Source organism: Sus scrofa, unplaced genomic scaffold (genome assembly GCF_000003025.6).
Source record: "Sus scrofa isolate TJ Tabasco breed Duroc unplaced genomic scaffold, Sscrofa11.1 Contig2094, whole genome shotgun sequence".
Lineage (NCBI taxonomy): Eukaryota > Metazoa > Chordata > Mammalia > Artiodactyla > Suidae > Sus > Sus scrofa.
Window position 1 is genome coordinate 92,759 of NW_018085018.1, and position 19,836 is coordinate 112,594.

The following is a 19,836-nucleotide window of genomic DNA, read 5'->3' on the forward strand; positions in this document are numbered from 1 at the left end:
ATTTTCCCATCCAATCCTCCTGCAGAGGAGAAAATCACAATATTTGCTGTCTCATTGTTTCAGTTATTTCCCGTGCTGACCCTAGAGCTAATTGGCTCTCGGGGAACGAAGGCGTCTTTTTATTTATTTCGGCTGCCATCACGGCATGTGGAAGTTCCCGGGCGAGGGATCGAATCCGCGACCTGAGCCACAGCAGTGGCAATGCGAGATCCTTAACCGGCTGGGCCACCAGGGAATTCCAAGGGAGTCTTGGCCCACGTTTGAAAGCTCTTCAACGGGGCTGGTGTTCTTCCACCTGCCTCAGGGCCGGAGGGTCGGAGGCCGGCCTGGAGTGAAGGCCGCCTGAGAGCAGGCCGAGTTTCCAGCCTCCTGGAGCCGGTGCAGCCCAGCCCCAGCCCGCAGAAGCGCTCCCCTGGCCCCTGCCCGCTGCCCCCGGCCGCACCCCGGAGCCGGGCCGGGCCTCGGGTGGGCCTGGCGCGGGTCTCGGAGCGGCGGGGCGGGGGGCGGCGCGAGGCCCGCCCGCGGGGCCGGATGCGAGGCATGCTGGGAACCGCACTTCCTCCTCCGGGCCTCGAGAAAACCACAGGGCGCGGGCCAGGGCGGGCCGCCCCCAGGGAGCCGGCAGGATGGCCGAGGGCAAGACAGGCGGTGTCGCGGGCCTCTTCGCCAAGCAGGTGCAGAAGACGCTCAACCGGGCCCAGGAGAAGGTAGGCGGTCGGAGCCCGGGCCCGAGGTCCGACTCGGCGACAAGGCCTGCAGGTGCTCTGGGCCCGGGAGGCTGGTGTCTGGCTTCCCCCGGGAAACGTGAGTGGGGAGTGGGTGTCCACGAAAACAGCCAGATGGACGAGAAGGCAGAGCCTCGTCGCCGGGTCTTGAGCAGGGACCGGGGAGCGCAGGAGACCCCCGCCAACGCCCTCTCGGGAACCTTAAACGATGCCTAGAAGAAGCGAAGGAAAGGGACGAACGTTGGCCACTGCTGGGTGCCAGATTTTGACCTAGCCGCCTAGCCAGGGTGGTGTTTTTTTACAGATGATGAAATTGAAGGTTCAAAGAGGGTCATTTCCCAGAGTCATGAGACAGTGCTGACCAGCCGGCTGCCAGCGAGCACTACCCGTTAGCTGAGCTGGGGAGTCTACATAATTGTGCATGATTTTCTCTCTACCTGGGCCGGCCGCGAGTGTTGCTTAAACTGATGTAAGCAGAAGCGGTGTCTGCTTCCTGTGCTTTCCCTGGCATTGGAGAGTCCCGGGTTCAAGGTGGGGAAGGAGCACCTCTTTCTGCGTTGTGTCCTAGTTTAGCTCTGGCCTGCCCAGCTCCGTTTACGTAGGCTGTCTGTCCACCTCTTACTTGCCTACCTATGTAGATTTGCAAACCCTGCTGCACGTATTGCAGTGGCTTTTTTTTTTTTTTAAGGGCCACACCCTTGACTTATGGAGGTTCCCAGGCCAGGGGTTGAATTGGAGCTACAGCTGCTGGCCTACACCACAGCCACAGCAACGCAAGATCCAAGCCGCGTCTTCAACCTGCACCACAGCTCACGGCAACGCTAGATCCTTAACCCACTGAGTGAGGCCAGGGATCGAACCCTTGTCCTCATGGATACTAGTCGGGCTTGTTAACTGCTGAGCCAAGACAGAAGCTCATGCAGTGGCATTCTTGTTTCCACCTGTCCAAAGTATTTTCTTTGTTTCCAACCTGAACCCCTGCACTCCACTTACTAACACTCTGGCGGGTGAGATGGTACCTGAAAATGAATAGGCTGGAAGGAAAAGGGGAGGGAGAGAGAGAGAGATGAGAAGGACCTGAGAGAGAATTTTCATTTTCTAAGACTTCACGGTCTTAGAAGCATTTGGGTGAATAAGTCCTGCTGAAGAATTAAAACATTTGTACCATCTTCTAAAAGCAGAGCACTAAAGCACTAACTTCAGTGCTGGGAAGGGTTAAAGACAACCAGCTGTCCCAAGTGGAATTAGCAGAGAATCGATGGACCATAGATGCAGTCCCTATCTTTAGGAGGCTCATAATGGAAGGGGAACGAGGAATTCATGTATATGTGTGTGTGTATATTTTTCTTTTCTTTGTCTGAGGAAGTTGGGGTCATGTGAACGAGCAGAGGAAAAGGAGAAGTTTTGTGTGTGGCTAGACTTTGTTATTCCACCTTACCCTAACTTCACCTTAATCAAGGTTTCAGCCTCTCCCAAGGCTGTCTAGTTACACATCTGATCGAGAGCACAGCCTACGGGAAGGTCTAGTTAAAGTAGTTGTGGGAGTTCCCGTCATGGCGCATCGGAAACAAATCTGACTAGGAACCATGAGGTTGCGGGTTCAATCCACGACCTCGCTCAGTGGGTTAAGGATCTGGCGTTGCTGTGACCTGTGGTGAAGGTCGCAGACGTGGCTCGGATCTGGTGTGGCTATGGCATAGGCTGGCAGCTATAGCTCTGACTGGACCCCTAGCCTGGAAACCTCCATATGCTGCAGGTGTGGCCCTAAAAAGACAAAAGACAAAAAAAAAAAAAAAGAAAGAAAGAAATACTTGTGGAGGAAGAGGAGAAGGCTAGCTGCTCTATGGCTTGGAAAAACAAAGAGATCCTCAGTGACCAAAAACTTGTGGATAATAGTTATTTCTAAAAGACACAGCAATTGATTTTACCCCACTCTTACCTTCTACTCTCATCCAGCCTATCAACAGTAATCCCCGCTTGAGTTGCCGTGGAGGCATGGGTTCAATCCCCAGCCCAGCTCAATGGGTTAAAGGATCCGGCATTGCTGCCGCTGTGGTGTAGCTCATAGCTGCAGCTCGGATTCAGCCCCTGGCCCAGGAACTTCCATAGGCTGTGGGTGTGGCCATTAAAAACAAACAAAAAAACCACTATGCCCTGACTTTTTCTAAGTACTCTCTTTTTCTCAGCATGGACTCTGAAGCCTTAAGTAAAAACGTTCCTGTCCTAGGCTTCAGAGTCTGTAAAACAAGACAGTTGATGTTCACTGATTTGGAAACTTAGTTTGATAAGGACACCAGAGTGAGGAGAGGAGGAGACTCCTCCAGCCTCAGAGTCAAATACTTGCCAAAGAGAGAACCAGCCACTCAGGTACACCCTCGTCTTCCCAGTCTGAAGGCTGAGAAGGCAGAGAGAGGAAAAAGCTCCCATGGGCCCAAAGGAACCCCCAGGTTGTTGCAGAAACCAAGATACTCTAAACCCAGACTTAGACACAAGGGCAGACGGACATTGAACTTGGAGCAGTACAGCTGGTAACCTAGAGGTGATGGGTGTCGCCTAATAGGATGGGAGTGGCCGGGGTTGGGAGTAAGAGCTCAGCTCAGCCAACCCGAGTTCTGGAGTCTTGGGAAGTTAATGGAAGGCAAGATAAAGAGGGAGAAGGTTGGGATTCTCTTGTGGCGCAGTGGGTTAAGGATCCAGCGTTGTCCCTGCGGTGGCTTGGATTGCTACTGTGGAACAGGTTCAGTCCTTGGCCCGGGAACTTCCACGTGCCATGGATGTGGCCAAAAAAAAAAAAAAAAAAAGGAAGGAGACGGTTACAGTCAAAAGACTCTTTGCATTTTTACTGTAAGTAGTTGACTGTACTTTGCATTTTTTTACTATAAGTGGTTGGCTGTAATCTTCTGAGTAATATGTAATAAGTAACGTGTAGGATATCCAGTGCTGGAGTTCCCATTGTGGCTCAGCCCGTTAACAACCTGGCACCGTGTCCATGAGGAGGCTGTTTCAATCCCTGGCCTCGGTCAGTGGGTTAAGGATCTAGCGTTGCTGCAAGCTGCAGTGTAGGTTGCACATGCAGCTCAGATCCAGCGTGGCTGTACTTGTGGCTTTGGCTGAGGTCGGCAGCTGCTGCCCAGGAACTTCCATATGCTGCAGGTGCGGCCATAAAAAGAAAAAGAAAAAAAAAAAATCAAGTGCCTGCTCTGGACAAAGAACAGGAACACGAAAAAGACCTGATCTCTCCCTGTATGGAGCCCACATTCTCAGGATACGATCTCACTTCATCTTTTCAGCCCTTTCCGCATGTTATTAGTCTCCCAATTTTAGAAATGCGGAAACAAGCCTCCAAAGGTATTGGCAAGTGGCAGAATTTATCCCTGAAACCCAGCTGTCGCGCCTTAGGATCCCAATCTCAGGCTGCTCTCTTTACAAGCTTTCTGATATGACCACCAGCTCCTACGTCTGCCTCCCCCCACTTCCTGCTGTGCTTGCCCACTTCCTGCCCATCTCCTCTCAGGAGCGGAGCTAGGAGTGAAGGGGCTGGTGACTGTTAAACACAGTGGAGATGAAGCTTTCTTCTTCTTTTTTTTTTTCGGTCTTTTTAGGGCCGCCCCCCCAAATATGGAGGTTCCCAGGCTAGGGGTCAAATCAGAGCTACAGCTGCCGGCCTATGGCCTACACCACAGCCACAGCCACAACAATGCCAGATCGGAGCCGGAGCCTTACCCCACTGCTGAGGCCAGGGATCGAACCTGCGTCCTCATGGATGCTAGTCAGATTCGTTAACCTCTGAGCCACGACGGGAACCCCGAAACTTTCTTCTTGTTTTATTTTCCAGTTCCCACTCAGACTCAGGATGAGTCTGGCTTTGTTGTGTTTTTACAGTACAATACATCTCACATTTCAAACTACTGCTTTCACCATCTGTTGGTGATTTTCCCGAAGCAGCCCAGATTCCCCCAAGAAAGGCCGGTCATTGTTGACCACGCCTTGGTTGGTTTTTTTCCCTCTGTTGAGGTTTATTCAACTTACATCCCAGAGGGTTCCTTCAGCAATGTTTACAGAGGGCGTACCCGTCATGGTGCAACAGGAACGCATCTGACTAGTATCCATGCGGTTGCAGGTTCAATCCCTGGCCTCGCTCAGTGGGTTAGGGATCTGGCGTTGCTGTGAGCTGTGGGGTAGGTTGCAGATGCAGCTCGGATCTGATGTTGCTGTGGCTTTGGGATAAGCCAGCAGCAGCTGTAGCTCTGATTCAACCCCTCACCTGGGAACTTCCATATGCCACGGGGGCGGCCCTAAAAGACAAAAAAAAAAAAAAATTTTTTTAAGGTAAAAGAAGTAACCTAATGATGCTCCTCTGTGGGAATTCTGAGGACTGAAGTGTGGAGGAAAAAAGAAGGAGGTTTTGTAGTCAGGGCTGAAGTTGAGATAGGAATTACGGCTGATTAGTATTTCCTCAGGCAAGTTGCGAGAGAACATTCATTCCAGCTGAGGAATGCTAGCGTGAGCAAGGCATGGAATCTGGAAATCCTTTTAGGCAGAATAGTCAGAAATGCAGCTGAGCTGGAACACAGGGAGTGGTGGAAGAAAAGCTGGAAAATGTACTAGGGCTGTGTTGAGGAGAGCCCACTTTAGTATATGTCTTGAAAATAAGGATTATATTTAAAAAACTGGAGTATTATCACATGTAAGAAAAAATTTGTAAACAAAATTCTGTACTATCTTGGAGGTCCTCCTGTGCCTCAGCCGTCACGAAACCAACTCGTATCCATGCAAACTCGGGTTCGATCCCTGGCCTTGCTCAGTGGGTTAAGGATCCGGCGTGGCCGTGAGCTGTGGTGTAGGCCGGCAGCTGCAGCTCTGATTCCACCCCTAGCCTGGGAACATCTATATGCCGTGGGTGCAGCCCTAAAAAGACAAAAAAGAAGAATTCTGTGATATCTAAAATCCAGGCCCTCTTCAGATTACTCCAACTGAGAGAATTAACGAAAATGTCATAAATGATTATGAGAGGGGGTCATGCTGGGGAACTGTAGCCACCACCCCTGTCTGTGGTGATTTCCACCCCGTGCTACACCAAAGTTAACCTAAGTCCATGAAGTAGAATATTCTTCGCCTCTTTCACCAAGGGGTAACATTTTGCCCTGTTTACTTTTTCTCTTGTCCCTGTTCTTTCCAAGTACCTGTATTCCTACGTCTCAGCTGCTAGGCCAGGCGCGTTGAGGCAGAATTCTCAGTGCAGGACTTTGGGGATTGGGATTGTGTGGGCTTTCATTAGGAAGGGATCCCAAGGAAGAATTATTCATTCTGTCAACAACCCCCCTGTGGAGCATCCATATATCCCATCCTCCTTCCTCAACTCGTTCTGCAGGTGAAGAACATCTCAATTTGGTGTAAGTGCCCGAACATGGTCCTTTTGCTTAAGGCAACAAATACTTTGGAGTTCCCGTCGTGGCGCAGTGGTTAACGAATCCGACTAGGAACCATGAGGTTGTGGGTTTGATCCCTGGCCTCGCTCAGTGGGTTAAGGATCTGGCATTGCCGTGAGCTGTGGTGTAGGTTGCAGACGCGGCTCAGATCCCGAGTTGCTATGGCTCTGGCGTAGGCCGGTGGCTACAGCTCCGATTCGACCCCTAGCCTGGGAACCTCCATGTGCCGTGGGAGCAGCCCAAAGAAATAGCAAAAAGACAAAAAAAAAAAAGGCAACAAATACTTTGGGCCCAGGACACTGGGTTCTGTTTTCAGGGTGATGATACTCATTGTCTCAGTTTCAAAATTGAAAGTGGAAGTGTTCCCTCAAAACACACATCTTCCCACACCCTCCGAGCCTTTTTTGTTTGTTGTTTTTTTTTTGTTGTTGTTGTTGTTGTTTAGGGCCGCACCTGTGGCATATGGAGGTTCCCAGGCTAGGAGTCGAATCAGAGCTGTGTCTGCAACCTACACACAGCTCACAGAAACCCTGAATCCTTAACCCCCTGAGCGAGGCCAGGGATCGAACCTGCATCCTCATGGATGCTAGTCAGGTTCATTTCCACTGAGCCACGACGGAACTCCCCTCCCAGCCTTTTTGCCTTGAGCTTCCTGGGGTTGGGGATGTTGATTTTCTCTGGGGTGTGCCCACATTCACTCTAGACTGAACTCTCTCTCCTTTCAGCCCCCTCCACCTAAGAAGAACCAAGCCCCAGGCAAAGGAAGGGAGGGGTGGGAAGCAGGAAGGAAGTGAGAGCTGCGCTTACCACTACACAAGGTGGTTTTGTAACTTTCTTGGTGGAGGACTGTGTTTGGTTGTGGGGGAGAAGGTGGAGCCCAGAAAGATGAGCAATTCTGCACACCCAGGGCTGGTGTTAAGTGAGGTGGAGCAGAGACACAGACATACACGTACAGCTAAACTGGGAAGGAAATAAAGACCTGTGTTTATAGGGAAGGGGGTGGATCTAGACACGATGATAGTGGATTTGTATCAAGAATTCACCATAGGGCAGCACTGTGAAAGCAATTTATGTGTGTAACGTCATTTAATTCTCCCAACAGCTCCAGGGGCTAATACTGTTTTTTTTTTTTTTTTTTTTTTTTTTTGCCTTTTAGGGCTGCACCCATGGCATATGGAGGTTCCCAGGCTAGGGGTCAAATCGGAGCTACAGCTTCCAGTCTATGCCACAGCCACACCAGATCCGAGCCGCGTCTGTGACCTACACCACAGCTCATGGCAACGCCAGATCCTTAACCCACTGAGTGAGGCCAGGGATCGAACCTGCCACCTCATGGTTCCCAGTCAGGTTCACGTCTGCTGCGCACAACGGGAACTCTCAGGCGCTATTATTGTCTAATGAGGGAAAGCAGGTTCTGTAAACTGAGGCTCAAGAGTTGAAGGGATTTGCCCAAAGGCCAGTCAGTGGAAAAGCCAGGATGGGGGCATCCATCCGTCTGACTCTGAGACCTTGAGCTTAACCACTGTAGAGAGGGCTCCGGAAGTGAAAGATGTTACCCCAGGATTAAGAATGGAGACACTTGAGTCACAGTCTGCATAGAGCCTGCCTCATGCCCAAGTCCTGGGCGCTCACTTTCTCATGTGAATCAGAGTCTTTCACAGTGAGACTCTAGTCTTCCTGTGACACACCCTAAACCAGCCGTGCTGAGCCATCTCCTGAAGCTGCTGTGAATTTGCCTACTCCTGTGTCTTGGCTCTTTCCACAGTGGCCCTTTTCCCTTTATTCCAGTCTAGCAAGATCCTGATTTCAGGCCAAGCCCATTGGTCCCCTTCTGTGTCTGTCTCACTCTCCTTCCTGTTTAAATTATTTATTTATTTATTTATTTGCTTTTTAGGGCCATACCCACAGCATATGGAGGTTCCCAGGCTAGGGGTCTCATCGGAGCTTTTGCTGCCGGTCTACACCACAGCCACAGCAATACAAGATCTGAGCCGCATCTGCAACCTACACCACAGCTCACAGCAACGCCAGATCCTTAACCCGCTGAGCAAAGCCAGGGATGGAACCCACAACCTCATGGTTCCTGGTCGGATTCATTAGCCACTGCAGCACGATGGGCACTCCTCCTTCCTATTTAAGAATCTGTTTGCTGGATCCTGAGAAGTCTGAATGAGTAAGGCAAGAGCCCAGTCCTCAAGGAGCACACAGTTGAGGAGCCATAGATACATGCAAATAATAAGACAGCAATGGAAGTGTATTCAAGGGTGGACGTTCTGTGTGTCTAGAAGGGAGGGCTGTGGCTTGATCAGTGGGACGACGTAGATGCGGTTAAGCGTCACAGAGGATCTACAGCGCATGAATTCCGTTGTTTCAGATAGTTGCCTGACCCATACGGTCAGGAAGAATATTCCAGAAAGAGGGACCAGCGTCTGCAAGAGGCAACAGTGTGGCTTCTTAGAAAACCAAAAAAGTGTTAGAGAGGGAGACCTTGGGAGGGAGGCGTCGTGAGAGGTAGGCTTAATGAAGGGTCAGGTCACTGAGACCCATACAGAGCTGGCGAGTGAACGCTTACCGTAGATACACACGTAATGGGCATTTGATAAAAATTTGTTGAGCAGGTGAGCAGAGAACGCTTCGAAGCAGCAGCACGACGGGCCCCGTTGGAGCAGGCAGGAGGGAAGGCGCGAGGGCCCGGACGCAAGCTGTGCCAGTGAGACTGGGAGGCACGGCGTGGTTTCCAGAGGTGGCCGTGGTGCGGGGCCGGGGGAAGGAAGGAAGGGGGGAGCAGTGGAGGGCAGCTCCTGGTTTGGACTCGGCCTGGGCTGTGGCGGTGCCTCCACTGTACACGCAGGAGAGTCGGGGTTTCTCACTTGTCTGTAAGTGAGTGTCCCTTGTGAGAGCAGGAACTGCGTCTTTCTCATTCCCATGCCCTTTGCACCAGCCCTGAGGCCAGTGTGATGGCCGGCTCTCAGGGTCAGGGGACAGGAGATACACGTGGACAGCATTTGTTTCTAGCTGAGTTTCAAATGCATTCTCTCAGGGCTTCTCAACGTTTTCCAGAAGGCTCTTCAGAAGAAGAGTCTCCTGCCCGCCTCTCTAGCCTCATCTATCAAGAAAATCTGCTGCTCTGGCTGGAAGAGGGTCTCTCATGTAGAAAATGCCTTTAAGACTCATGTTTTATCTTTAAAAGCCATACACATTTTACATTCTTCTAATTAATCCTTGACTTGTTTGTTGGGTCTTTGTCTTTTTAGGGCCGTACCTGGGGCACACGGAAGTGCCCGGGCTAGGGGTCACATTGGAGGTAGAGCTGCCGGCCTCCACCACAGCCACAGCAACACCAGCTCTGAGCTGTGTCTGCGACCTATCACAGCAGCACTGGATCCCTAACCTACTGAGCAGGGCCAGGGATTGAACCCGAGTCTTCATGGATACTAGTCGGGTTCATTACCGATGAGTCACAACAGGAACTCCTAATCCTTGTTTTAATATGACACTTCCTCCTCCGCCCTGCCCCAAGCAAACCACAATTGCTATTGTAAATAACCATTTCATTCCAGTAAGGTATTCATTATTTATTCTGGGTTTCCTTTTTTTTTTTTTTTTTTTTTTTTTTTTTTAATGCCCTGCAGCATATGGGGTTCCTAGACCAGGGATCAGGTCCCAGCTGCAGGTACCATCTATACCAGAGCTGTGGCAACACAGGATCCTTAACCCACTGTGCCAGTTCCAGGGATCGAACCAGCAACGCAGCGCTACAGAGACGCTGCTGATCCTGTTGCGCCGTAGCAGGAACTCCTGTTCCGGGCTTGATATCTACCCCCTAGCACATGGCTGCATACTCCCAGGATCACCCCAATTTGAGAAGAACCCGTGATTGATTTTTCAGGAACACCCTGTGTTTCTAATTCTGTTGGGCTGATGTGAGCACATCCCTTCAGATGCATCTGAGACCCAGAGAAGTCAGGGCCGTGTGAAACCAACAGATAAGAGAGACTTGACTGTAACCTCCTCATGGACCTCTCCGATTTATATCCGCAGGTACTGCAGAAGTTGGGAAAAACTGTGGAAACCAAAGATGAACGATTTGAACAAAGTGCCAACAACTTCTTTCATCAACAGGTAATCTGGAGGGTGGGCAAAGGGAAGCTTGGAGGAGAAAGACATGAGAGCCGAGTGGCAGGACAGCAGGTTCTGCAAAGTAGCAAGCATCCCAACTAGCCGTCCTCCCCCAGGTGAGAAGGCCACAGGGCGACCTTCTGCTTAGCTTTCCCTCGGGAACCAGAGAAAAGTACCTCTTCTGTTCCTGCGGACACCTTGGGTTTGGAAGAATAGAAGAGTGTTCTTTTCCCTTAGTGGTTCCCTCAAGGTACAGTGACATCACCAGGTCCTTAGCATCAAAGCAAGTCAAACAAGTCCCTGCCACCTTAGTTTCCGGCTTATTCTCTCCCACCCTAGGGTTTTCTCATCTCAGTGGTGCCATGTTTTGTTGCCTCTTTGTCCACTACCTCTACCTCACCAAAGCCTTTTTTATTTTTATTTTTCAAACAAAGCCTTTTATTATTATTATTATTATTATTATTATTATTATTATTATTTTGCCTTTTAGGGCTGCGCCCGTGGCATATGGAGGTTCCCAGGCGAGGGGTCGAATGGGAGCTACAGCTGCTGGCCTACACCACAGCCACAGCAACACGGGATCTGAGCCGTGTCTGCGACCTACACCACAGCTCATGGCAACACCAGATCCTTAACCCACTGAGAGAGGCCAGGGATCGAACCCGCAACTTCATGGTTCTTAGTCGGATTCGTTTCCACTGCACCACGACGGAACTCCAACCAAAGCCTTTTATTTGAAAATAGCACTTCCATCTTTTACCTGTCATTCTCACCAACAAATCTCCTGATCTCACTGTTCCTTCTATCTTCACTGGATGTTAGGGGTAATTTTATATAAAAGACTTACATTAAGGGGTAGATAGGAGTTCCTGCTGTGGCACAGTGGGTTAATGATCTGGCTTGTCACTGCAGAGGCTCCAGTTCAATCCCTGGCCTGGCACAGTGGGTTAAGGATCCGGCATTGCTGCCGCTGCAGTGTAGGTCACAGCTCTGGCTCAGATTTGATCCCTGGCTCAGGAACTTCCATATGCTTCTGGGGCAGCTGAAAAAGAGAAGATAAGGGAAGAGAAGGGAGAAAGAAAGAGAGAAAGAAAGAAGTAGGTAATAGGAGTTCCCTGCTGGCTCAGCGAGTTAAGGATCTGGCATTGTCACTGCTGCAGCATGAGTTATTGCTGTGGTCTGGCTTCAATTCTGGCCTGGGAACTTCTGCATGCCATGGGCGCAGCCAAAAATGAAAAGAAGTGGGTACAGGGAGTTCCCTGGTGGCCTCCTGGTTGGGACCCTGCGCTTTCACCACACGGTTCAATCCCTGGTCTGGGAACTGAGATTCCCACATCAGGTGCTGCGCACCATGGCCAAAAAACAAAAAAAGAAAGAAGTGGAGTCACTGCAGCCAACTCTGAAAATTCTGTAGCACGTGTATGACTGGAATAAGACAAATGGAATTCATATATAGGAACAGTTTTTTAAAAAAGCAGTAGGTAGTGCTTGGTGACCTCCAGAAAGGAAGAGGTGACCGGCCAGTCAGCAGGCCTGAGGAGCCGTGTTTCCACAGCCACCAACATGACACCCTCTCTGGACCCAGCAAGGATGTCCCAGGTGGCTGCCATGGGCTCCAGAGCCATGAGGATCCACAGCAAAGGACACTTCCAGGGTGGAATCCAAGTCAAAATGAAAAAACAAAACAGGAGTTCCCGTTGTGGTGCAGTGGTTAACGAATCCAACTAGGAACCAGGAGGTTGCGGGTTTGATCCCTGGCCTTGCTCAGTGGGTTAAGGATCCTGCGTTGCCGTGAGCTGTGGTGTAGGTTGCAGACGCGGCTCCGATCCCGCGTTGCTGTGGCTCTGGCGTAGGCTGGCAGCTACAGCTCCGATTGGACCCCTAGCCTGGGAACCTCCGTATGCCATGGGAGAGGCCCAAGAAATGGCAAAAAGACAAAAAAAAAAAAAAAAAAAACCAAATCGTTGAACTCTTTGAAAACTGATAACAAACTAGAAAAATCCAAACATAAGCCACTTTGGAGAAAAGTATTTTATGAAGAATAACCTTCTGTCACCATTTTCATCTGAAAAACTGCAAAAGGACAGTAAGGATCTCAGAGGGCAAACTGAAGGATTGCTCAGAAAAGATACCAGTTATCTTATTTCAGATAAAAAGGAGGCTAGGAGTTCCTGTTGTGGCTCAATGGTAACGAACATAACCAGAATCCATGTGGATGCAGGTTCAATCCCTGGCCCCACTCAGTGGGTTAAGGATCTGGCGTTGCCATGAGCGGCAGTGTAGGTCGCACACATGGCTTGGATCTGGCGTTGCCGTGGCTGTGGCATAGGCCATCAGCTGCAGCTCCAGTTTGACCCCCCAGCATGGGAACGTCCATATGCCACAGGTGTGGCCCCTAAAAAAATAAAAAAATAAAGGAAGCTGTGGAGTTCCCATCATGGCATAGTGGAAATGAATCTAATATCCATGAGGATGCAGGTTCAATCCCTGGCCTCGCTCAGTGGGTTAAGGATCTGGTGTTGCCAAGAGCTGTGGTGTAGATTGCAGATGCAGCTCAGATCTGGCATTGCTGTGGCTGTGATGTAGGCTAGCAGCTACAGCTCCAACTCGACCCCTAGTCTGGGAACTTCCATATACCTTGGGTGCAGCCCTAAAAAAAAAAAGAAAGAAAGAAAGAAAAAAGACACTAAATACATACATAAATAAAGGCGGCTAAATTAGAGTTCCCTTGTGGTGCAGTGGTTTAAGGATCCGGTGTCGTCATTGCAGTGGCTTGGGTTGCTGCTGTGATGTGGGTTTGATCCAGATCATGATCAGTAGATCTGAGCATAGGAAAATCATTAGAAAGCTAGTAACAACCGCGATTTGAAATAGTATATTATCAAATGCCTTATTATGAGTAAAAATTCTTCATATTGATGACATTAGATACTACATGGAACAAAAGGAAATAGAATTGTATTTACTCAAGAAATCAGGCACCTCTGTAAGTGGTCTGGGGGAAAGAGTAGGTATTGGCACACAGAAAGCAAGACAAGGTAGCCTCAAAAAGCCTTTCGTGGAGTTCCCTTGTGGCTCAGGGGGTTAAGGGTCTGGCGCTGTCACTGCTGTAATGTGGGTTTGATCCCTAGCCCAGGAACTTCTGCATGCCACAGCAGGTACAGCACCCCCACCAAAAAAAAGCTTTTTGTAAAGGTCAAAGATAATGAGCCACATCTTCTATGTGATCAACACAGAAACTTTGCTCAGAGAAATCACTGTCAAGTTGTTGACGATACCGTATTTAAGTTAGTTTTTTACTTTGAATGTAAAAAAAAGCTAGAATTGCAACATATGTGTCAGTAAGACTTCAGGGAAAATAAGGGACAGGTGACTGAGCAGCGTTTCCTATATAAAGAAACCCAGAAACCTGACCAAAACTGTTTATTTCAGAATCATATTTGTCTACCCATCAGATGAATTGAGAGGCTTGATGAGAAAACATTCGATAAATGTTCCATGTCCAAGCTAGCCGAAAATGACATATAACAAAATTTTACACATCTCCCTCCGCATAAAAATGAACAGGAATGCATTCTTGATGTTTCTGTCTTTTTTTTTTTGCCTTTTCTGGGGCCACTCCCGGGGCATATGGAGGTTCCCAGGCTAGGGGTCCAATCGGAGCTGTAGCCACTGGCCTACACCAGAGCCACAGCAACATGGGATCCAAGCCGTGTCTGCGACCTACACCACAGCTCACGGCAACGCAGGATCCTTAACCCACTGAGCAAGGCCAGGGATCGAACCCGCAACCTCATGGTTCCTAGTCAGATTCGTTAACCACTGCGCCACGACGGGAACTCCCATTCTTGATGTTTCTAAACATAAATTAATTATAAATGAAAATAGCTTAGAAGAACTCAGGGTAGATCACTATCCATGTAGACCACAGACATGTATACAAGTTTCTTTCTCCCTTTTTTTTTTTTGGCTTTTTAGGGCCACACCCATGGCATATGGAAGTTCCCAGACTAGGGGTCGAATTGGAGCTATAGCTGCCAGCCTGCACCACAGCTGCAGTAACATGGGATCCGAGCTGCATCTGCGACCCACACCATAGCTCACAGCAACGATGGATCTTTAACCCACTGAGCGAGGCCAGGAATCGAACCTGCAACCTCATGGATACTAGTCAGGTTCCTTACCGATGAGCCATGACAGGAACTCCTTAAAAGTTTCTAATTTCAGTACGGATAAGTGTACATCTCAACCAAAACAGAAGTCAGATACTACACACTTTCCAGCAAAGGATCTGGAGGACCTGAAAAGACCTTCATTCCATATTTGCTCATGATTCTGGTCTGTCAGCCACCACCAGTTCACAGGAACACCTAACATCTCAGGCACAGACTCCATCCTGATGTCATCCTAGGAGCCCAGTGGATGTGACGTCAAGAGTATAACAGAGTTCCCGTTGTGGCTCAGCGAAAACAAATCTGACTGGTATCCATGAGGATGCAGGTTCGATCTCTGGCCTCACTCAGTGGGTTAAGGATCCCGCATTGCTCTGGCGTAGGCCAGCAACTATAGGTCTGATTCGACCCCTAGTCCGGGAACCTCCATGTGCCGCAAGTACAGCCCTAAAAAGACAGAAAAAAAAAAAAAGTTTACCTTCTGGTAAAATATTATCAGGAAGAAATTTTTTAAAATCTGCAACCACATGTGAAGTTTGATTAGAAAAGAACTGAACTTCTTACTCCACAAAAAGAAAACAATTTCTAGCTCACCGGTCTAATCTCTCTGCTGAACTTATTTCAGACTAGTGACTAGGTTTCACAAGCCACAATGAAAACAGTGGTATGTGTGATGTTTCAGATATTTGGGAAGAGGAAAATCCAAATAATCTATTGTCAGTGTTTTTCTCTTCCCTTTCAACTTCCGTATTTACTCGCTATTTTGTTGGCCGCTTACACAGCATGTGGAAGTTCCCGGGCCAGGGATCAAGCCCAAGCCACAGAAGCAACGCAAGCCACTGCAGTGACAATGCCAGAACCTTAACCCACTGTGCCACAATTGAACTCCTTTATTGACTTTTAGACTTAAAAAAAAAAAAGCTTTCAGAATTGATGAAGATCGTATTGAAATTATTATAAATATATATAAAAATTCTTAGGACTTTTGGTAGTTCCTGTCATGGCGCAGCAGAAATGAATCCGACTAGGAACCATGAGGTGGCCGGTTTGATCCCTGCCCTCACTCAGTGGGTTAAGGATCTGGCATTGCTGTGGCTGTGGTGTAGTCCAGCAGCTGTAGCTTCAATTAGACTCCTAGCCTGGGAACCTACATATGCCTCACGTGCAGCCCTAAGGGAAAATAAATAAATACAAATTCTTAGGATTTTTTTTGCCAACTTTGTTTACAGAACCAAATGTAAATATTAGCAATAAAGGTGATGTTTGCATTTTTCTGCAGAATTGAATATGTATAATAGAAAAATTGTAGTAAAAACTTGTGACCCATTTAAAAATGAGAGGAAAGAAGTGGATAATAGAGGTTTAAGCTTCTTTGGGATATTTGACTTTCCATCTCCATGTGCCAGGTATCACACTTATTTAATTCTTTTTTGTGTTTGTTTTTTAGGGCCACACCTGAGGCATATGGAAATTCCTAGGCTAGGGGTCTAATCAGAGCTATAGCCGCCAGCCTGCCCCACAGCCACACCAACACCAGATCCGAGCCGTGCCTGTGACTTACACTGTAGCTCACAGACATGCTGCATCCTTAACCCACTGAGCAGGGCCAGGGATCGAACCCGCATCCTCATGGGTACTAGGCAGGTTCGTTACTGCTGAGCCACAATGGGAATGCCACACTTATTTAATTCTTACATCAGTCCCAGAGATTGTGGTCCCCTCTTTGTCACAGAAAGGAATTTTTAACTTAAATGAAGATCCAGTTGCAGTGTAGTTCTGACACTAAATACCAGAGTGAGTTCACATTTCGCAGGTTGAGGGCACAGTCCCCCACCATGCGACCTCACCTCAGATACCAGCTGCAAAGCTCCAGAGTTCCCAGGCCACCCGGCTACAAATTTGGGGGTTCCTCCTGTCTCCTCAGCTTCCGTAATTCACTGGAATGACTCACAGAACTCAGGAAAATGCTCTACTTCCAATTATAGTTTTATTATAAACAGTACAAATCAGGACCAGCCAAATGAAGAGACACATAAGGGGAGCTCTGGGAAGGTCTCAAACGTGAAGCTTCTGTGTTCTCAAGACACGTCACCTTCCCAGCCCACGGATGTAGGATCACCAACCAGGAGGCGCGCCTAAACTTCAGGTGTCTCAAGTTTTTACTGCGATCTCATTACAGAGTGAATCATAGGCCACGTGATTGAACTTAATCTCTAACCTCCCTCCTCTCCCTTCCCCCAGAGGTCATGCTGACTCTCCACGCCCCAGCCTTCTAATCAGCCGGTTCATCTTTCCCGCCTGACCAGCTGCCATCTTGACTCATTTGTTTAGCATAAACTCAGGTCTGATCCTGAAAGGCCCACCATGAATAACAAAGATACCCTTATCACTCAGAAAATCCCAAGGATTGAGAAGTTACCTCTCAGGAGCCAAAGACAAAAAAAAAAAAAAAAAGAGTTACCATCATGGCACAGTGGAAATGAACCTGACTAGGAACCCTCAGGTTGCGGGTTCAATCCCTGACCTCGCTCAGCGGGTTAAGGATCCATCATTGCTGTGAGCTGTGGTGTAGGTCGCAGACATGGCTCGGATCCCACATGGCTGTGGCATCGGTCAGCGGCTACAGCTCTGATTGGACCCCTAGCCTGGGGGATTTTCATATATCACAGGTGCAGCCCTAAAAAGACAAAAAGACCAAAAAAAAAATTAGCAATAATTTCTTAATATCATTAATTATCCAATGTTCACATTCCTGTTTTTGTTTTTTTTTTAGTTTTTTGTGGGTTTTTTTTTTTTTTTTTTTTTTTTTTACAATTTGTTGATGTTTAACCTCTTAATCTGTAGGTTTCTAATCCCTATTTTGGTTGTTTATTTGTTGATGATACAAGCTTGTTTCTCTGTAGCTTCCTGCATTCTCTAAATATTCCTGATTGAGTCGCCATGGTGGTGTTTAGCATGTTTTTCCTCTGTCTCTTTATTTTCTGTAAATTAATAGATGTAGAGGCTTGATGATATTCAGATTTTTGTTTTTATTTGTTTTGGAGGCAAGTATGCTTGTTATTATAGGTGTTATAGTCTTCCATCTGGAGGCATGTAATATCTGGTTGTCTCCTTTTTTGCGTGATATTAACAGCCATAGGTGATCATTACCGAGAAAATCTGTGTTTTACATTAAGCTTTCTAGGTAATTATGATGTAGCAGCTGGTCTGAGAACAGCCTTTGGCAACCACTGATCTAGGCTAACTCCATTGAGGGGAAATAGAATCTGATTGCAAGGGAAGTAATTTAATCTAGGTAACAGCCTAAGAGTTGCAGAACGAGAATTCACACTTAAACGCTATGCTTTTTTCCTTCTACCTCACCTGGAGGCCTCCCTGGGCCTCTTCCCAACTCTTTACTGCTCTTCCAACTCCAGCATGAAAAGGACAGGATTCCGTAAATTGATGCCCACTTTGGAAGGTTTGCGACTCTTGGTCCATTCTGTCCCCAGGTCCTTTCTGTCCCTTTCTGTCTTACGGGATGGATCTACAATGCAGATGTGTGGGTGGAAAGGGTAGGAGATGAAGGAAGTACCATCCAGAAGAATAAGAGGATCAGGTGGGACAGCCCGCTCAGAATTCTTCCCTGCCGTGAGCCCTGAATGTCACTTGAGGGGAAAATGCCTTTGAGAAATGAAGTGATGTTAGATTAGGAATAAGGATAAAACTTTTCTCCTGAGAGAATAATACACCTATAGTCACTGGTGTCTGAACATGCTTGGCAAGTTTATTTAACAAACATTTCATATGAACCTGCTATGAGCCGGGCACTGTGCTCAATGCTGAGATTTCAACACGGATAAGACAACACGCCTGTTCTCAAGGCTCAGCGTTTCAGGAGAAAGACGTGACAGTACAGTCAGGTGTGAGGCTGGACCTGGGGTGGCTGCGATGAATGGGAGCAAAAAGGACAAGGGCGAGGAGATCGAATGAGAAATATTCTAGAAGTTGGATCAGTCGGTCGTGTGGCCCTTTCACTGGCAACCAGTTTGTAGGTAAACTTTTTTTTTCTTTGTCTTTTTGCCTTTTCTAGGGCCGCTTCCACGGCATATGGAGGCTCCCAGGCTAGGGGTCCAATCGGAGCTGTAGCCGCCGGCCTATGCCAGAGCCACAGCAACTCGGGATCCGAGCTGCATCTGCAACCTACACCACAGCTCACGGCAGCACCAGATCCTTAACCCACTGAGCAAGGCCAGGGATCGAACCCACAACCTCACATGGTTCCTAGTCGGATTCGTTAACCACTGAGCCATGACGGGAACTCCTAAACTTTTTGTTAATAAAAAAAAAAATCACTCTCAAACTTCCCAGTCTGATTTCAAGGCCTTGACACTTGCCTCAGTTCCTAGTCCGGTTCCCGTCAGTAATTTTTTTGTCTTTTTAGACATGTGGTAGTTCCCAGGCTAAGGGTCAAATCAGAGCTGTAGCTGCCAGCCTAGGTCACAGCCACAGCAGCACTGGATCTGAGCCAGGTCCGCAGCCTACACCCCAGCTCAGGGCAATGCCAGATCTTTAACCCACTGAGAGAGGCCAAGAATCAAACCCACATCCTCATGGACACTAGTCGGGTTCATTACTGCTGAGCCACAATGAAAACTCAGTAATTTTTTCTTTGAGGCCTCTGCTTGCTTCCCCCTTTCCCTCTCTTCAAAACATATTGCATAGGAGAATTATTTTCCTCAAGCAGCACTCCAATCCCTTGTTTCTGCTAGTGCTTCCAATTCACTGCCCTTAAAGTTACATCAAAGAATCCAGCTCCATCCTTCTCTTCTGGCCCTCCATTAGATAAGAACTTAGAGCACTTGCTCAGGGTTGGTCCTGCTCATTACTCGACTTGCTGAGTGCCTGGATTTCTCTGAGTCTGTTTTCCTCCAGCCGTGCTGGAAGCTCAGGCCAGAGTCCTTCCTCTCTGTCATCAGGAGCCCGGTCTCTCAGAACACAGCTCTGTGCACCTGGCTTCGCAGGAGGAGCTTTCAGACGGAGAGTCCTTAACTGAGAGCTGAGACTGCTTATCCAGAGATGGGAAGGACTAACTCAAACTCTTTATGGTGCTGTCAAGACATTGGCAAGGATCCAGAGAGCCGAAGAGATAAAATCATAGCATTTAGGGCTAGAATTAACATGTAGAGCTGGCCTTGCCTTGCTATTTATAGATGAGGAAACTGAAGCCAGAGAAGTGGAGTAAGTCGCTCCTTGGTGGTAGAAACGAGCTTTTGACTCCCAGACAAGTGGGAGGCAAAGACTGTGAAAGTCACATCTGTCGGGAGAGAAAAAAGATGCTGGGATTATTCAGCCTGGAGACATTTCAGGTCATAGAAATATAATGACACAAGTGCTGTCCCACCTTTCCTC

The 19,836-nt window shown here is 48.3% G+C and overlaps 1 protein-coding gene across 1 annotated transcript in view; it reads left to right on the plus strand.

Moving 5' to 3' along the window:
- The first annotated feature begins 556 nt into the window (after positions 1 to 556).
- Positions 557 to 19,836, plus strand: part of BIN2 (bridging integrator 2) — a 39,976-nt gene continuing 20,696 nt past the window's right edge. Inside the window, 1 exon segment of the mRNA XM_021081729.1 lies at positions 557 to 707. Coding sequence (XP_020937388.1) covers positions 627 to 707 — 81 coding nt within the window. The 5' untranslated portion in view covers positions 557 to 626.